At 46.3% G+C, this 16,343-nt stretch overlaps 2 protein-coding genes across 4 annotated transcripts in view; one reads left to right on the top strand and one right to left on the bottom strand.

Moving 5' to 3' along the window:
* Window positions 1-12,082, bottom strand: part of atg4c (autophagy related 4C, cysteine peptidase) — a 111,820-nt gene extending 99,738 nt beyond the window's left edge. For 2 of the 3 annotated variants that reach the window (XM_084462000.1, XM_084462001.1), the window contains exons 1-9: window positions 12,006-12,082; window positions 11,182-11,294; window positions 10,664-10,747; window positions 10,163-10,396; window positions 8,157-8,481; window positions 7,126-7,196; window positions 5,657-5,817; window positions 4,684-4,762; window positions 3,914-3,990 (exon numbers count right to left, since the gene is read on the bottom strand). In XM_084462000.1, coding sequence (XP_084318126.1) covers window positions 3,914-3,990; window positions 4,684-4,762; window positions 5,657-5,817; window positions 7,126-7,196; window positions 8,157-8,481; window positions 10,163-10,396; window positions 10,664-10,747; window positions 11,182-11,257 — 1,107 coding nt within the window. In that variant the 5' untranslated portion in view covers window positions 11,258-11,294; window positions 12,006-12,082. Of the gene's footprint in view, window positions 1-1,332; window positions 2,859-3,324; window positions 3,445-3,913; window positions 3,991-4,683; window positions 4,763-5,656; window positions 5,818-7,125; window positions 7,197-8,156; window positions 8,482-10,162; window positions 10,397-10,663; window positions 10,748-11,181; window positions 11,295-12,005 lie in introns of those variants that run through there. The other variant, XM_084461999.1, reaches the window with a different exon arrangement.
* A 1,256-nt stretch (window positions 12,083-13,338) lies between these two features.
* The window catches only part of dock7 (dedicator of cytokinesis 7), a 63,448-nt gene continuing 60,443 nt past the window's right edge, over window positions 13,339-16,343 (top strand). The window contains exons 1-2 of the mRNA XM_084462128.1: window positions 13,339-13,426; window positions 16,202-16,301. Of these exons, the coding sequence (XP_084318254.1) occupies window positions 13,389-13,426; window positions 16,202-16,301 (138 nt within the window). The 5' untranslated portion in view covers window positions 13,339-13,388. The remainder of the gene's footprint in view (window positions 13,427-16,201; window positions 16,302-16,343) is intronic.

The raw sequence follows: 16,343 nt of genomic DNA, 5'->3' as shown, positions 1-16,343 counted from the left end.
ACAAAAATTCTCTCCTCATTCCGCCCCAGTTTCCTGCTGCTGTCTCCACGCTGCCGAAGGGCTGTGTGCCACCAGCAGCTCCCCTCCGCTGGTCCACGCCCAACTCACATCTCCACCCAGCATCTGGGCTCAGACGTCCCGGGACAGAGCGAGGCCTCATGGATTCAGGGATCCTCTTTCATCTGAGGAATTTGCTCGGCTGCACAGATTAGATTTTCAGGAATCCGCAATGTCAATGACACTATTGGCAGCGGTCTTAAACAGGAGGGCATGGCTGGGGGTTAGTGTGTGTGTGTGTGTGTGTGAAGAGGGGAGGGAGGGGGGCTAGCTTTGTACTGCCGCTACCCACTTATTGCATTTCCCCCGAGCCCATGACTCATTAATCAAATATTCATACATCCCTGTAAATACTTGGGGAACACAGCGGACCCTCACAGTGGCCCGTGCCCCCCAGCACAAACGCTCTTTCATGTCGGGGGCCGACAAAAATCCCCAAATACCTCCCCCACACCCCGGCAAACCCTCTCCTCTACCCAGAAACCCATCTTCCAAAGCACCAGGATCCCGCCACATTGCTGCATACTTAATGTTCCCGCTTTCTGTCCACACACACACACACACACACACACACACACACACACACACACACACACACACACACATACACACGCACACACACACGGTCTCCCCTAAAAACAGCCCTGTATGGATGTAGTGATCTGAGGCGAGCGTGTAAAAGCCTTCTTTATGCCCACTGCCAACTCATACGTTCTCAATGAAGATGGAAACAGACAAGTGATTCTGTCTCTGTCCACCCCCCCCTAGCTCCCCTACCCCCCCCCCCTAATAACCCACCCTGGCAGCACCCCCCTGCCCATGGGCAGCCCCGCCAAGCTGAGACCCCGACCCAGGCCCAAGCAGGGCCTCATAATACAAGAATTTGTATTGTACATGAAAACAGTCGAGCATGCTTTGAGCAACAGAAAGATTAACCATGGTAACACTGTGTTGCACACAAGGATATTTTCTTTTCCTCCCGAGGCAGACACAATCGCCACCAGTGTCGCTAGGTCACATTTTTTCCAGTGTCTGGTTAATGGTGTGTAGAGATGGTTAGAACGTACGATTAGTTTTAATCTAATACATCTGACTGGGAGAGATAGGCCTGAATACATTTCAACACATCGCTGCTGCTTGCAGTGAGGATGGGACAAACACTTTTTGTTTTACCGGTCATTTGAAACGTTGTGAAGATGGAGGCAGACAAAAGCAGTTCAGGAAAACTCAAAGGTTTAATGACTTTATTCAACTTTGCTGCTCAGCAGTGTGAGGATCAATAACTTCAATTACAGAGATTATCTTAGTTTGAATACATTTGTCAATGCAAGTGGAATTTATCTGTCTGAATGCATTTACAGTCCAGAGCTGGTCTTGAACCCACCAAACATTATTGTAAAAAAACATCATTCAAATGTCATAATTCGGTCATTAGAATATTGATTTTGTGTGGCTGCAGTGTGCTTAAAGTTTCCACTGTAAAACTGTGAAAGTGCTCTCAGAAACATCGTATATAACCCTTCACCACTATGTGGTTTCACTTTCCACTAAAACACAACACAAGAGCTTGAAATGAAAGGATGCAAACCTACTTCAAGTACCTTTTCAACACCAGCAATATGAAATGTAAAAAAACCTCTTCATTGGATAGAAATAGTGTTCAGACGCTTTGAAATTATTTGGTAGAATGATCATCTTCTCGAAATGCACAGTATAACGAATAAAGTGAGTGAGAAAATTTAAGAGCAGCCATTACAGATGGGACCTCGGTGACTAATGCTATGAGTATAGCCAGCTATCTCCTCATATGTGAGTATTGCTATATGAACAGCTCATTGCGAGAGCTGTAGGGATCAACTGCTCACCATACATTGTGAAGCACCAGTGATCTCATATAAAGGCTAATGTGTTCATTGAGACTGGGGGGTTCTTTCCAAATATACAAAGGATAATTTAGGGGGCGGCTGTAGCTCAGTTGGTAGAGCGGGTCGTTCAGTGATCGAAGGGTCAGTGGTTCGAATCCCAGCTCCGACTGTCCACATGTCGAAGTGTCCTTGAGCAAAACACCTAACCCCAAATTGCTCCCAATGAGCAGGTTAGCACCTTGCATGGCAGCTACCGCCATTGGTGTGTGAATGGGTGAATGAGAGGCAATTGTAAAGCGCTTTGAGTGCCGCTAAGGTGGAAAAGCGCAATATAAGTGCAGTCCATTTACCATTTACCCAATTCTCATTCAGTCCAATACATAGTGTACAGGTACTGTACAATTCCCCATCCTACAGTCCGTCTCATCACATCTCTCATGCTCTCAAGGTCTCTGTTCCCCCTGAACCCCGACTCAGTCAAGCAGTCACACACAGGCCCATCTGCATAGCCACGTGTTCAAGTATTGATGAGAGAATTGCACTGATGCAGGTGAAATAAAATGTTGTCCGACATGTTAAAAAAAAGTATATACAAATTAACGTGTAATGAAATAGTGTAATTCAGAATCCATAAGAAATTGTCTATGATGAACTATCCGTCTGCTGGGTCTTGAGCTGGAGTTAAGTAGTTCGGCAAAGTGACCTTTCCCTTGATATTTCCAGAAACTACAAGTCCTTGACAGTGACCTGCGACCTCGGCGTCGTCCGTCAGAGCAGAACAAAGTCTCCGACGGTGGCCGTCGCTCTCCTAGTGTCCCGGATGAAGGGCCATTCCCTCTTCTCCGGGGTCAAGGCTCGGCAGAGGTCGTAGTCTTTCCCGCGGCCCTGCATGATGGTGAACGCTGGGTATTTCTCCCTCACTGACGGCTGCAGCACCTGAAACACGACCGGGTAATGAGGTTCCGGCGGACGACACCCAAACTCAAACATCTATTAGGTTCAGATGTGTGACAGTTGGGAAGAAGAGAAAAAGGCTCAGGTGTATGATCGTGTTGACATTTGTCAGGACGGTTTCAGCAGGGTGAAACCAAGTCTCTTGCTTCCAGGCAGTTGAGCTCTGCTGTTAAAGTAGGAAAGGGGACAACAGTATCTGATTCACAGCTAAATGCTGCCATCTACTGGTCGATTCTGGCACTTCCTCTGGTACTCTTACGGATATACAGAGGACCCATTACTATACAATAGATACTATTCAATAGAACCTGTACATTAAAGTGTTCCCACAGAGCACAGAGTTCTGTGTGATCTTGTGGGACCCTCTCGCAAACGAGATGTTACATCTCAAGGGGTTTATCCCACATTAATAAAGAATGTCATATATATCTTGACTTTGCTCCCTCACCTTGGAGAGCTCTTGGCTGATGGTCCTGTAGTCCTGGACACTGCGGGAGTAGAACCCGATGGTGCAGCTGGGATCCATCTTGTCGAAAGGCATCTTCTTTGGTGATGGGCAATGAAAGGACTACAAAAACCGTGTTCCAATATGTTGTTTAAATCGCTGACATCAACATGTCACAAATGTTTAGAACTTGGGATTATCATATTGAGAAAAATGAACACATGCAAATAAATCCTAGTTCTCGGTTTCCACGGAAGTGGACTATAACTGCGCGTTTCCAGGCTCGCCACATTGTGTGCTGCACCCGCGAAAAAGCATTAGGGGAAGTTGCAATGCGCTAGCGTGTGATAGATGCTGCTTTTTTATGTGTTAGTGCTGAAATATTCAGGCTCATACTATCCCAGTATCTGAGCCTGTATTCCATATTTCTCTTAAGCGTCAGCCTCACATGTCTGAACAGCAAATAAATCAGGGGCCAGGACTCCGTAATTGAGCAGAGAGGCTACTTTAAGATTCATACCCTTAAGTACTAAAGGAAACTATTAAATTCACATTACTGAGCCGCTGTGAGCTCTGTGTAATTTCACATTACCTGGAGAGGGAAATCGCTTGTGCTGACATCCACAAAAGCCTGACAGTAATGAGGGTCCATGTAAATCAAGCTGTCATCTGCAAGGACAAAACAAAAGACAAGTTATTCAAAAAACATCTGATTATTACAAACGCGTTCCTCTCCAATTTCTATGTAGAGCAGCTCAAAGTCACCCACTAGGGCTACAGTTGGACTTCCTACAGTCAAATATGCCTCGTGGACGAATCAGGGTTTTAATATCCACCTTGGTGGATTAAATTCTGCATAATCAAACGCGGTTGTACAAGCGCATTTTTTACACCCGAGCGCGGGGCTGTCATTTAATATTTGTGTGTGGGAATTACTTTTACAAACACGCAATTATATTCGTCCATTTGCATATGATGAATGCGGGCGGGCGTGCCGCTGGCGGGCAGAATGTACGGCTCGCCATTTAGACATCATCCGCCGCCGTATTTCAAATTGGCAAAATGTAAATGCGTAAATATTGACTGCCAAGATGTACAACTGAAGATTCCTCCTTGCCGCTGAAGGTGATGGAGAGAGGCTCAGTTTGGGGCCAGATGAAATTCATATGCGTGCCTGATATGGAAATCAATTACCGACACAACTAGGGAGGTTTACCTGTGATGAATGAGCTGGGCTTTGATGGGTCAGAGAAAATAAAATAAGTGCTGTTTCACCTGCTCTCTCCTCACTAAACCAGAATGCATTAACTTACTTTGTCTCTTCATACGGAGGGGACATTATGCAAAGTGTGGAGCACTAACCTTGAAATCCCACAAAGTAGCAGGCCTGTTTGGGCTTGCCCCCGATGATGCCCAGGCAGTAGTCCAGACTCAGGATTCCCTGAGGACACAGTGACAGCTGGTCACAAACAGAGTGTCCTGAGGTGGGACAGTAGGTCCACTATTTTGGACTTCATGTCCTATTCTCAGTCTGTCTTACAACAACCTGACCGGTAGAGACTTTTGTTTTTAACATAACTATCTCACGACAGCACTACCTCATACCTTTCACTTTCACACTTTAAACTTCCGCAGAGGGATGCAGAGAGGGGGAGGGACGTCTGATCACAGCTGATCACCATCACCGCTCTACGACACACTGCGGGTGTTTACAACGCGAAAGGCATGAGGTAGTGCGGTCGCAAAATGGTTCCGTTTCAAATGGAACTTTTGTTTCAACAATCGGTTTCGGATTGCACAAAATTTCACAGGAGAGCATATTGAGACCGGTAAGACCATTACACCCCGTGCTTCCCGTCTCGGAAAAGTCTCATACTTTTTCCGACATTTCACTGGCCCTGTTGACTTCCCTGGTAGCCGAGTGCGCGCGGATGCTCGCCTGCAGGACAACTCGATACTGAGGCCATCGGGGAAATTATAGTCTCTTCGTGTCAGGTTCATGTAAGACAGACTGACAGTAGGCCCTATAGTCCAAAATAGTGAACCTATCCTATGAGACTGGCTTCCCCATAGACTAATTCCTGCACATGTGAGCTGGTGAGGGCGTAATTTGACACAGACCTTCAATGTGTGTGAGTGTGTGTGTGTGTGTGTGTGTGTGAGTGTGTGTGTGTGTGTGCGCGCGCCTCTAAAACAGTACGTTCGTAGGTCTTACACATCCAATATCAGTGTCAGTGTTTTCTGCTCATTCAAATCTCCTTTTGTACTCTCGTGGCTCTGCTAGCTATGCTGTCCATATCTACGTCAGTCATGATCGTTTGTATTTTCCTCTCACCTTGACGAAGTTGAAGTACTCAGGGTTGGTCTTCTCTCCTCCCAGTCGGACGGGGATGAGGATGATGACGGCTCGGCTGTCCAGGACGGGCGGGGCCTCCGCACCTCCGCCGCACGCCGGTCCTGGTGCCCTGTGGCTGTCCACCACATCAGCGCTGTACACTGGGGAGGAGCCATACCACAGAGTCTCATCTCCCAGAATCAACCTCCTACTGCTATGTGTGACCGTTCTGAACCCAGCAAACGTAGCGCAATTTTGTTTGCGTTTTCAGAGACTGACGATGGAACACAAATGGAATGCTGCATACACTCTCCAACTAGGAATGTTAACAGTTAATCGACTATCGATTAATTGCCGATAATAATTTACTTGAGTAAGATTTGGTTACTCAATTAATTGCTTGTTAATGGAATGGAACTTTTTTTTTTTGGACGGGATAATTTTTTTTTAATCAACGGGAGTTGCGTGAAATGTAATTATGATTTAAGGTCTGACTGCACATGAGGGCGCCACGCCATGTAGTGAAGGCTAATTGGGATGCCGGGACATTTCAACAACAAAGCGGAAGAAGACACAAAAATGAAGCGATCAAAGCACAGTCCGGCATTGGACGTTGTTACCAATTAATCGACTGTTTGTTAAGGTTAATTAGTTATCGATTAATGAAATTCCTTGAAATTTGCAACCCTATCTCCAACCGAATCTTCATCAGCTGCTATTGACAAAAATCACTTTAATCAAAGTGTGGGTTCTCAGAGGGACGAGTTGGGGTAGCAGATATAAGATGGAGGCACAGGGGAAGACTAGACTCCGGCCTCCTGCCTCCTTTCTCTCTCAGCTCAGCGTGTTTCTATTTCCATCTCTCTCTTCTGAGGGACAAACTGGGCGCTGTGCCCAGGTGGACGTTCATCTCTCTCTTCTGAGGGACAAACTGGGCGCTGTGCCCAGGTGGACGTTCATCTCTCTCTTCTGAGGGACAAACTGGGCGCTGTGCCCAGGTGGACGTTCATCTCTCTCTTCTGAGGGACAAACTGGGCGCTGTGCCCAGGTGGACGTTCATCTCTCTCTTCTGAGGGACAAACTGGGCGCTGTGCCCAGGTGGACGTTCATCTCTCTCTTCTGAGGGACAAACTGGGCGCTGTGCCCAGGTGGACGTTCATCTCTCTCTTCTGAGGGACAAACTGGGCGCTGTGCCCAGGTGGACATTCATCTCTCTCTTCTGAGGGACAAACTGGGCGCTGTGCCCAGGTGGACGTTCATCTCTCTCTTCTGAGGGACAAACTGGGCGCTGTGCCCAGGTGGACGTTCATCTCTCTCTTCTGAGGGACAAACTGGGCGCTGTGCCCAGGTGGACGTTCATCTCTCTCTTCTGATGGACAAACTGGGCGCTGTGCCCAGGTGGACGTTCAGCTCTCTCTTCTGAGGGACAAACTGGGCGCTGTGCCCAGGTGGACGTTCATCTTCCATACCTGTGCAGTCTTGGGCCACATAAGCGGTTATGCCTTCCAGCCCAGGATCTGTGGCCTCCTCTACAGCTTTTCTAAATCACGAGAGAGAGAGAGAGAGAGAGAGAGAGAGTGTCATAGAAAATTGTAGTTTCCCCACCTCCCTTGTAATTCACCACCTCCCTCAACATTTCACATAGCTGTGCTAACCTAATTTATGACAGGATGACCTCAACACACCTAGACTTTGTCTGGCCTGAATAACCATTCTTTGTTCTATTGTCCCTGCAAGATTTACCGCTCTTTCTCATATCACGTGTCTCAACTCTTGACCACTGTTGATGACGTATGCCATTTATTATGACGTGTACAGATAGGTTAGCCAATCACATCCCTGGAAGCGTCATACCTGTGTATTGCTTTGAATATAAGGCCGCGCAACACCAGACTGCGGCACTTCGGCTGGATACCACTCACGTGCGTTTTCCTGAAAGTCCTTGCGCTCGTATGTTTTCTCAATAAACCAGACTTGACCTCTTTGAGCGAACCTGGGCAAATCTTTTTAATTTCGATCAGATTTAATTCCACAACAAGAGAGAGAGATAGAAAGCAAGAAAAGACAGGAGAGAGAGAGAGAGAGAGAGAGAGAGAGAGAGAGAGATCTTCAGTCAAACATCCTCACACACCACAGTGAGAGCAGGTGTAGTCTAGCTCAGAGGTCCCAGATTTCACCAGAGAGAGAGAGAGAGAGATGAGAGAGAGAGAGAGAGAGATAGAGATAGAGAGAGAGAGAGAGAGAGAGAGAGAGAGAGAGAGAGGGAGAGAGAGAGAGAGAGAGAGAGAGAGAGAGAGAGAGAGAGAGAGAGAGAGAGAGAGAGAGAGAGAGAGAGAGAGAGAGAGAGAGAGAGAGAGAGAGAGAGAGAGAGAGAGAGAGAGAGAGAGAGAGGAGAGAGAGAGAGAGAGAGAGAGAGAGAGAGAGAGAGAGAGAGAGAGAGAGAGAGAGAGAGAGGGAGAGAGAGAGAGAGCTCAGAGACCCCAGATTTCCCCAGACCCACCTCAGGATGTGAGCCACCACGCCGGGGCCGTACCAGTCCCCGGCCTGCTTCCCCGACACCAGGCCCAGGCGCACCAGCCTGTGGATGCCCAGCTGGGCCCCGGGGCCGTCCTGGAACCAGGTCACCAGGGTGCGGTGGTACACCTCCCTCAGGTGGGAGTCTGCCTCCTCCGCTGCCCCCGGGGCAGGGGCCGGGGCGGGGAGCAGGGGCCCCGGGACAGAGGGCCGGTCCCCCTGCAGAGAGGCCACCAGACGCTTGGCGGCACTGGTGGTCCACGTCTCCGTGTCCAGGGGCTGCAGGGTCAACGCCTCCGACCACCTCCAGTCTGGAAAACAGGAGGAGATTGGACAACAAGAGTTGTCCCCTTTCCTGTTGAGTTGATGTTATTGATGATATTATCACAATGTTAGTTCACCATTGAAAGGGAAGACTTTTAATGCTGGTAATGAAAACATCTTTAATGAGACACATTATGCTTGCTTTATTATAGGCCAATAATATGGACAAAGTAATGAGTGAAATCAAAACTCTTTTGACAACAGTTGTTGAACTTGTGTCTCTTATAATATTGAATCATATTACATATGTAATTTGATCATTTTGGATGAATTTGGTTTAATCTATAAAATCCCCATAGTTTAAAACAGTTGTCCATCCGCTGTGAGACAATTGCCCCCCAGAAGGACATTTAATTTTCAAAAAACGTATTGTGACGTTTTAACAAAAAAACAGGCTACCTACTATAAGCAATTTAGATCAAGTCAGAACATAGTATGACCTACTCTACAGAGCAGTAGCCTTTCTCAAGTTGTGAAATAAAGTTTTGCCTTAGATCTTCTGCCTCAACAGATGTAGTTGAGTTTGAGGTTAAATAAAATAATAGGGAACTTCCATGGTAATAGTCCAATTATAGGCCGATATGGTGCAGGTGCAGGTCCAGTATTTCACTTTTACAGCATCTGAGCCCCACAAACAGGGCGGGCACCTATGCTGGTGAAAGTGGGCGTGGCCAAGGCCGTAAAGGGAGCCTTGATGGGGGTATAATACATTAACATAACGACCTTGCGAATTGAATGAAAGTGAAATTGATCAATAAATATCTTTAAGTGGCCATTAGTCATTTTATAGAGAAAGATTGCTTAATGACATATTTCAGGTTCAATGGAAGAACAAGTTAGTAGTTAAATATTGTTTTCTAAATGACTACATAAAACTTGTAATAAGCGAGGTCTCTCATTTCATTGTATATGGGTCTATTCAACAGGTCTTTAGACTCAAGACACCGTCGACCTCACATAGGAGCTCACCTCACCCAGAAAATCCCAATCAACTAGGAGTTAACAATGATGACAATAACAGATAATAACAACAATAACAACAACAACAACAATGTCTGATTCAGTTTGAGGATGAATGGGGAGAAACCCCTTACATTCACTTCCCTTGTGTGAGTCACCCCAAAAAAAGAAAAAAAAATTAGAAACCTAAAGGAACAATACGGCATGATGCTGAACGAAGACTCACACTCATGAGGCTGAATGCACTTTAAAACACATCCTTCTATCCACACAGACCCCCTGCTCCCTGGTCTTCAAACCACTGACCTCTGCCTTTAAAACACATCCTTCTATCCACACAGACCCCCTGCTCCCTGGTCTTCAAACCACTGACCTCTGCCTTTAAAACACATCCTTCTATCCACACAGACCCCCTGCTCCCTGGTCTTCAAACCACTGACCTCTGCCTTTAAAACACATCCTTCTATCCACACAGACCCCCTGCTCCCTGGTCTTCAAACCACTGACCTCTGCCTTTAAAACACATCCTTCTATCCACACAGACCCCCTGCTCCCTGGTCTTCAAACCACTGACCTCTGCCTTTAAAACACATCCTTCTATCCACACAGACCCCCTGCTCCCTGGTCTTCAAACCACTGACCTCTGCCTTTAAAACACATCCTTCTTTCCACACAGACCCCCTGCTCCCTGGTCTTCAAACCACTGACCTCTGCCCAGGAAGTGCAGTACCAGGGCCTGAGCCAGCATCATCTGCCCAGCCCTGAGCATGCACCCCCAGCCACAGTCGGAGGTGAGGGAGGAGCCGGGCAGGGCGGGGAACTCCTCCCTGTAGGTCAGCCACACGCGGGAAGCAAAGTCTCTCCGGAACGCCTCGACGTTCCCGGTGACCAGGTCATCGTCAAAGGCCTCGGAGCTGCAGCAATCCGTAGGGCTGTCCTCTTCTGAAGATCAGAGGGCATCAGGGTATAATCAATTAGGTTAGACCAGGCATTCCCAAACTGTGAGGCGGGCCTCCCCTGGGGGGCCCCAAAGAAATTCAGGGGAGGCACAGAGGGATGGTTAGATTTTATTTTTTTAAATGTCTATGGTTTTTATGAATGAAACGTGATTTTAAAGTTCAGATGGTTCAGATTGATGGAGTTTGGGAACCCATGGGTTAGACCAATCTATGTGGCGGGGAATGTTTGTGATTTTGTGTTTGTGTTTACCTTCAGCCTTAAAATGGTAACATTTTCCCAGAAGAAACACGGGGGAATTCCTACTGAAGGAAGTCTTCGTCTTCAAAGCCCAACCTTGAAATCAGAATTCAAACAGTTAGTCATATAGGCATGGGTTAGTCCTTCAGCAGGCTGAAACATACGGAGAGTGCTGCAGGATATCTGTTCTACTGAAGGCCAGAAACAACCATGTTCTGAGGATATGAGCACATGCTTGACAGTCAGCAGACAACAAGCAGACAACAGTGATGCCTTCTTAGTTCTTACAGTATCTTACAGGACAACGGCTGATCATCATCATGTTTGTCATGTGCTGGATGACATAACAGTTTCATAGCAGATGGCAAAAGTTCCATGAGTTTTTTTTTTTTTTTTTATGTGTCAGTCCTCCTGGGCTGGATTGTGGAGCATGGAGTGCAATGGTGGAAACTGAAGATGTGTGGAGGACTCCACAATGCCAGTTTTAGTAGCCCGAGGAGGCAGCCTAAACACCAATTCCATGCACTTACTGTACTTCACATTGTGCCATGCTGACTTCAACTTTGTCTTCAATCTCTCCGCCTCGTCAGTCCCTTTATTCTCCATTTTGACCACAGAAGAACGGAACCCATCCCCGCGTGACCTGCACAAATCACACAGACTTAGGGGCATCAGAGCACAAATCACACAGACTTAGGGGCATCAGAGCACAAATCACACAGACTTAGGGGCATCAGAGCACAAATCACACAGACTTAGGGGCATCAGAGCACAAATCACAGACTTAGGGGCATCAGAGCCTATCAGTCGACTATAGATAGCGACACGCTAAGATATTTTGATGACTCCGTCGACTACAAGACAAATCTTCTCCCTCAGACCCGATATTCAGTGATATTCCATATTTACATAACACTATACATGGAATATCACAGAGCCCCGAAGCAGACGTTAACAAGTATCCCTTTCTCCAGATGTGGAGATAGGTCTGGCTATGCGAGACTACTGTAACAGACTATGTTACAGAACCTGCGAAAAAGGCAAGACAATCAATAAGACATTTTACCGCAGTTTGTCTGTAGTAAATATAATATATTTGGGACAAAACACTCCCACATTTGTTATCTATCACCAGAACCTATCCAATCAAATGTATGTATAACTTAGCTGGCACTAAGCTAACGTTGGCTGGCTGTATAATGTTAGGCTAGTTAATGCTGACGTTAGCTAGCTATGTCTACAACTTGAAAACACTGAGCTGCTAAGCTAGCATTTGAGCTCTTCATAACACAAGATATCTGTGATGGCATCATCGGACATAAAACCGTATTGGTTGACATTTCAATTTACTTACTGTATAGCTAGACAAGCCAAGTTAACTGTTTACATTTTGAGGAAGCCAAAAAGGCAAAGCAGCGTAACAGGCACAAGACTCTCGCGGTGTTTGCGTTAAACATTCGGAGACGTACCAGGGGTTGTACTTTTAGTCTGCACAGAAGAGAGGCGCATCTTTGTTTAGAAATTGTGTTTCAAAAGTACGATAATTTCACAATAATCAATCAAATAAATGAATACACAAAATAAAACAAATAAAAAATAAATGAGAACAAAGAGAAATAGCTGAAATAAGTCTGCACAGCACATCTGCTATTGTCCAGTTTAACTGGAACACATTATGTAAGAGAGGCGCACATAAATTGCGTTTCAAAATATGATAATTTTACAATCAACCAAATACATCAAATCTCACAAACACAAAATAAAAATAATAATAATAATACAAAAATAACAAACAACAAGATGCAAACATTACACTTAAACAGTTTTAAAGAGATAGACGCATTTAACATTGACATTATATTCTAATGTATAGTGTTCAACAATGTGTAAATAAGTTGAAGTACAAATGACAAGGGTAGCCTAAAGGTAGGCTATATTAGGTAAAGGTATAGCCTATTGGGTAACACAAAAACTGGTTGCACTTTTTTCATTGCAACAGGTCACACATTTTGTTGTAATTGCACATCTATCTATCTATCTATCTATCTATCTATCTATCTATCTATCTATCTATCTATCTATCTATCTATCTATCTATCTATCTATCTATCTATCTATCTATCTATCTATCTATCTATCTGACCATCCCACCCAGGTGCAATACATACATGACTGAATGTATGTAGGTACATATATACCTTATCCTATTGTATTCTATACTGCACAGGTACTGCACATATGGATGTATATAGTCCCTGATATCCCTCTTTTTATGCTGCTACCCCCCATCTAGTGTCCTTTTATTGTTACTCTGTATCTAGTGTTTCTCTTCTTTCTAACCTCTCTATAATTTTCAACTGCTGAAACGCCACATTTCCCTCTGGTGGGTGGATTAATAAAGTATCTATCTATCTATCTATCTATCTATCTATCTATCTATCTATCCATCTATCCATCTATCCAGCAACCCCCCCTCCTCTCTCTCTCTCTCTCTCTCTCTCTCTCTCTCTCTCTCTCTCTCTCTCTCTCTCTCTCTCTCTCTGGTTGTGTATTTTTGTCCCTCTCTGACTGCCCCCACCCCTGCCTGCACATCTTGGGATACTCTTGGGTGTGTTCGTATGCGCTTTTAGATTCTTTACGGTAGCGATTCCCTTCTCCCTTTCCTCAGCTGGCAGTGTGGAGTAGTGGAAAGGCTGCCTGGGAATCTGACTAGCCAAACACACCAGCGGCCAGAACCATGGCAGAACGCCGCGCCTTCGCCCAAAAGATCAGCAGGTAAAGACGTTTCCCATTATTTATACACACACTGCAATCCGTTGAAGGCTAGCTATGTTTAGTCTTTATTATATCTTGATTTCTGAGCTTTATTTCAATGTAATCCTCTCCCAAACAGGCCCGGCCACCGAGCTAGCATCTCTAGTTTTAGCTAGCATGCTAGGTAGATCAAAGATGCCCCAGTGCCAGAGTCAGACCCGCCCAGCGAGAACAACGTTTGTTTTCTCAACGCTATGTGTTGTATACCGAAGCATAACTAGTAGTTACTGACTGAGGTTTGCCCCCCCCCCCAATTATATGCAATCTAAACATTGTTTATTTGTGCCAGCTGGCTACCGTTAGTTTTATAAGTCGCCGTTATTGGGCCGTGGGCTGTAAATCAATGAGACCAGACAGTGAAATGGTACGGCTGGGTACCTGGTAGTACTCTGTCCTCGACTGTGGTTGACACGAGAGTAAGCGTCAGTCCACACGGTATGAGAAAGACGATAGCTCCCAGCTCCCCGTTATTAGACAGACTCTAATCATAATGGGCATAGCGGCTGCTTAAAGCATCCACACCAGAGAAGCCAGAAGCAAGGAACAAAAGGCTTTGTGTCAATTTCAGCACGTTTGTTAGCTGGTTATAAACCTTAACAATGCATTGGAGATAAATGGGTCACATTCTTTGCAATGAAAATTGCATATATCCATAGATATAATTATATGATCTGTATTTGGACTATGCTGTCCTTTCCAAACCTATGCAAAGACTAGCCAAGTTCCAAACAAGCCTGACAATAAAACTATGATGTGTAGGCTAGACCATCTTTGGGATTGTCACGCATACACACACACACACACACACACACACACACACACACACACACACACACACACACACACACACACACACACACACATTAAAATACCTCTGCTGGATAGTGAGGGTCCTCCCACTCCCACCCTATAGAGAGACTTTGTGGTTTTCTGAGGTTTGGGGAAAGCTGGAACATCTGCCTTCCTTCTCTTGAGTCTCTCCCCTCTGGAATCAGACTAGATTAAACTAGATTACATGAGATGGAGTGACATCTTTAGGCCTATGGCATTAGTGGAACATGGAATATTTGAACTTTGGCAAGGATCGGTTCCCCTTTTGTTCAAGTCTGTTTGAGTCTGTCTCTGTCCTTGTATGAAGACTGGAGGAGTACGGCTCTGTTGGCCTCCGTGAACAAAAGCACACTGTTAACTGTTTAGGCTATTCCTCTCTTTAAACGTCTGTTCAGCAAAGGCTCACGAGTTCGTTCTGAATTAGGCCCTGCGCTGTGTGGAGACAGTGAGAACGGCCTTTGTTTGGCTCATTATTGAAATCAAGTAAGATTTTCACAAATAGAAGGCATTGCAACAATGAGTTAAATTGCACTTGTAAAAAAAAAAAATAGTTATCCAAAAGTCCTATGTCTAGGTTTTCTCTCTTTGCTTGTCAGTTAGTCTGATTTCAATGCCAACAGATTAACATTGTAACAGTATGCAGCAAAGTACAGTAAGCCCACCTATCCCTTGTATGATGAAAAACAGGAAGTCTGCCTGGCTAATCAAGTTGTCCTGCCTGAGCAGTGACCGAGCAAGCTAAATAAAGGTCCCAGGCAGCGGGCTGGACAGTGGAATGCGTTGTGGGTTCACTGCCTCTGCCCCAGAGCACGCTAGAGGGACGGCAGCGCTACGGAAGCCGGACACGTGCGGCTACATCATCCTGTTTGTCCTGACCTGGCAAGTGGGGGTGGCAGGCTTTCATTCCACTTGACTGGCTCAGATATTGATGGGGTTGACCTTTTAGCCTCAACGGTCTCGTCACCTTGACCGTGACCTGAGTGGTTGTCTTCAGCCTCCCCATCGCTCTCGGCTCCCTGTAATTTGTTGTTTGTTTGCGCCCCCCGCCCCACCCACCCCCCTCCTGGGTTACTGCTGCGTAGTTGTTTTGTTCAAGGCAACGGAGGAGAGTGGTTTGGATGGTGGCTGTGATTTAAAGGCCCTGCGGAGGAAGCAGTTGCAGAGCAAGCGCTTTACGCTGACCGTGGTCCAGACAGGGCCCTTTATTTGTCCTCTCTCTCCTCCCGGTGTGATATACGGCCGCGTCGGAGGGGACACGGGGAGGCCAGACCAGGAGCAGGGCCAGGGCCAGCCAAGGAAAGCCCGCGGGCCATGGCGGCCATAATACTAATGTTTGGCCGTGCAACAGAAATGCTGCTGTTGTCAAGGTTGTAGCTCTCCCACAGAGAGACCACCTCCGCAATAAAGGCAACTGGCCTTGTCTGCTGGCCCATATATCCCAGCGGTTATGCTGCCCTCTCTATCTCTCCTCCGCAATCCCAAGAATTTGAGATATGACTTGAAGGTCTAGGAGGCATTACCTCGGCCCGTAAGTCATACTGTACGCAAGCAAGAACCAGCCTCGCTTTAAAAGAGTAAGGGGCTACTTTTAACCCTAAGCTGTCCACTGGGCGAAAGTTTATCTTTGTTTTGTTTTTTTAAGACAAAGAGGTGTCTAGCCAGGGGCGGGGATCCTGGGGGGGTCAGGGGGTACATGTCCCCCCCAATATTTTAAATCCAATATTTAGATTGGGGTAGTGGCATTCAAATGACCATACAGCCACGTAGGAAGATGTCCCCCCCCAAAAAATACTCAATTTCAATGTAAATGTCCCCCCCAAAGTTGGATACAGATCCCCGCCACTGTGTCTAGCTAATGTGTGATGTCTTGTATGAAACTGGTCACTTCTTTCTGTCTTCCTGCAGGACTGTGGCAGCAGAGGTGAGGAAGCAGATAGCTGGCCAGTACGGAGGCTCCCCTCAGCTCCTGAAGAACCTCAACGTGGGAGCGGCCACCAGCAACGCCGTGAGTACCAGGACCACTACCCAGGGTGCATCTGGGTGTTTG

This window comes from Borostomias antarcticus (assembly GCF_949987555.1).
Source record: "Borostomias antarcticus genome assembly, chromosome: 3".
Taxonomy (NCBI): domain Eukaryota; kingdom Metazoa; phylum Chordata; class Actinopteri; order Stomiiformes; family Stomiidae; genus Borostomias; species Borostomias antarcticus.
Note: the sequence above shows the minus strand (reverse complement) of the source record. Positions and strands in the feature narration are given on the sequence as shown.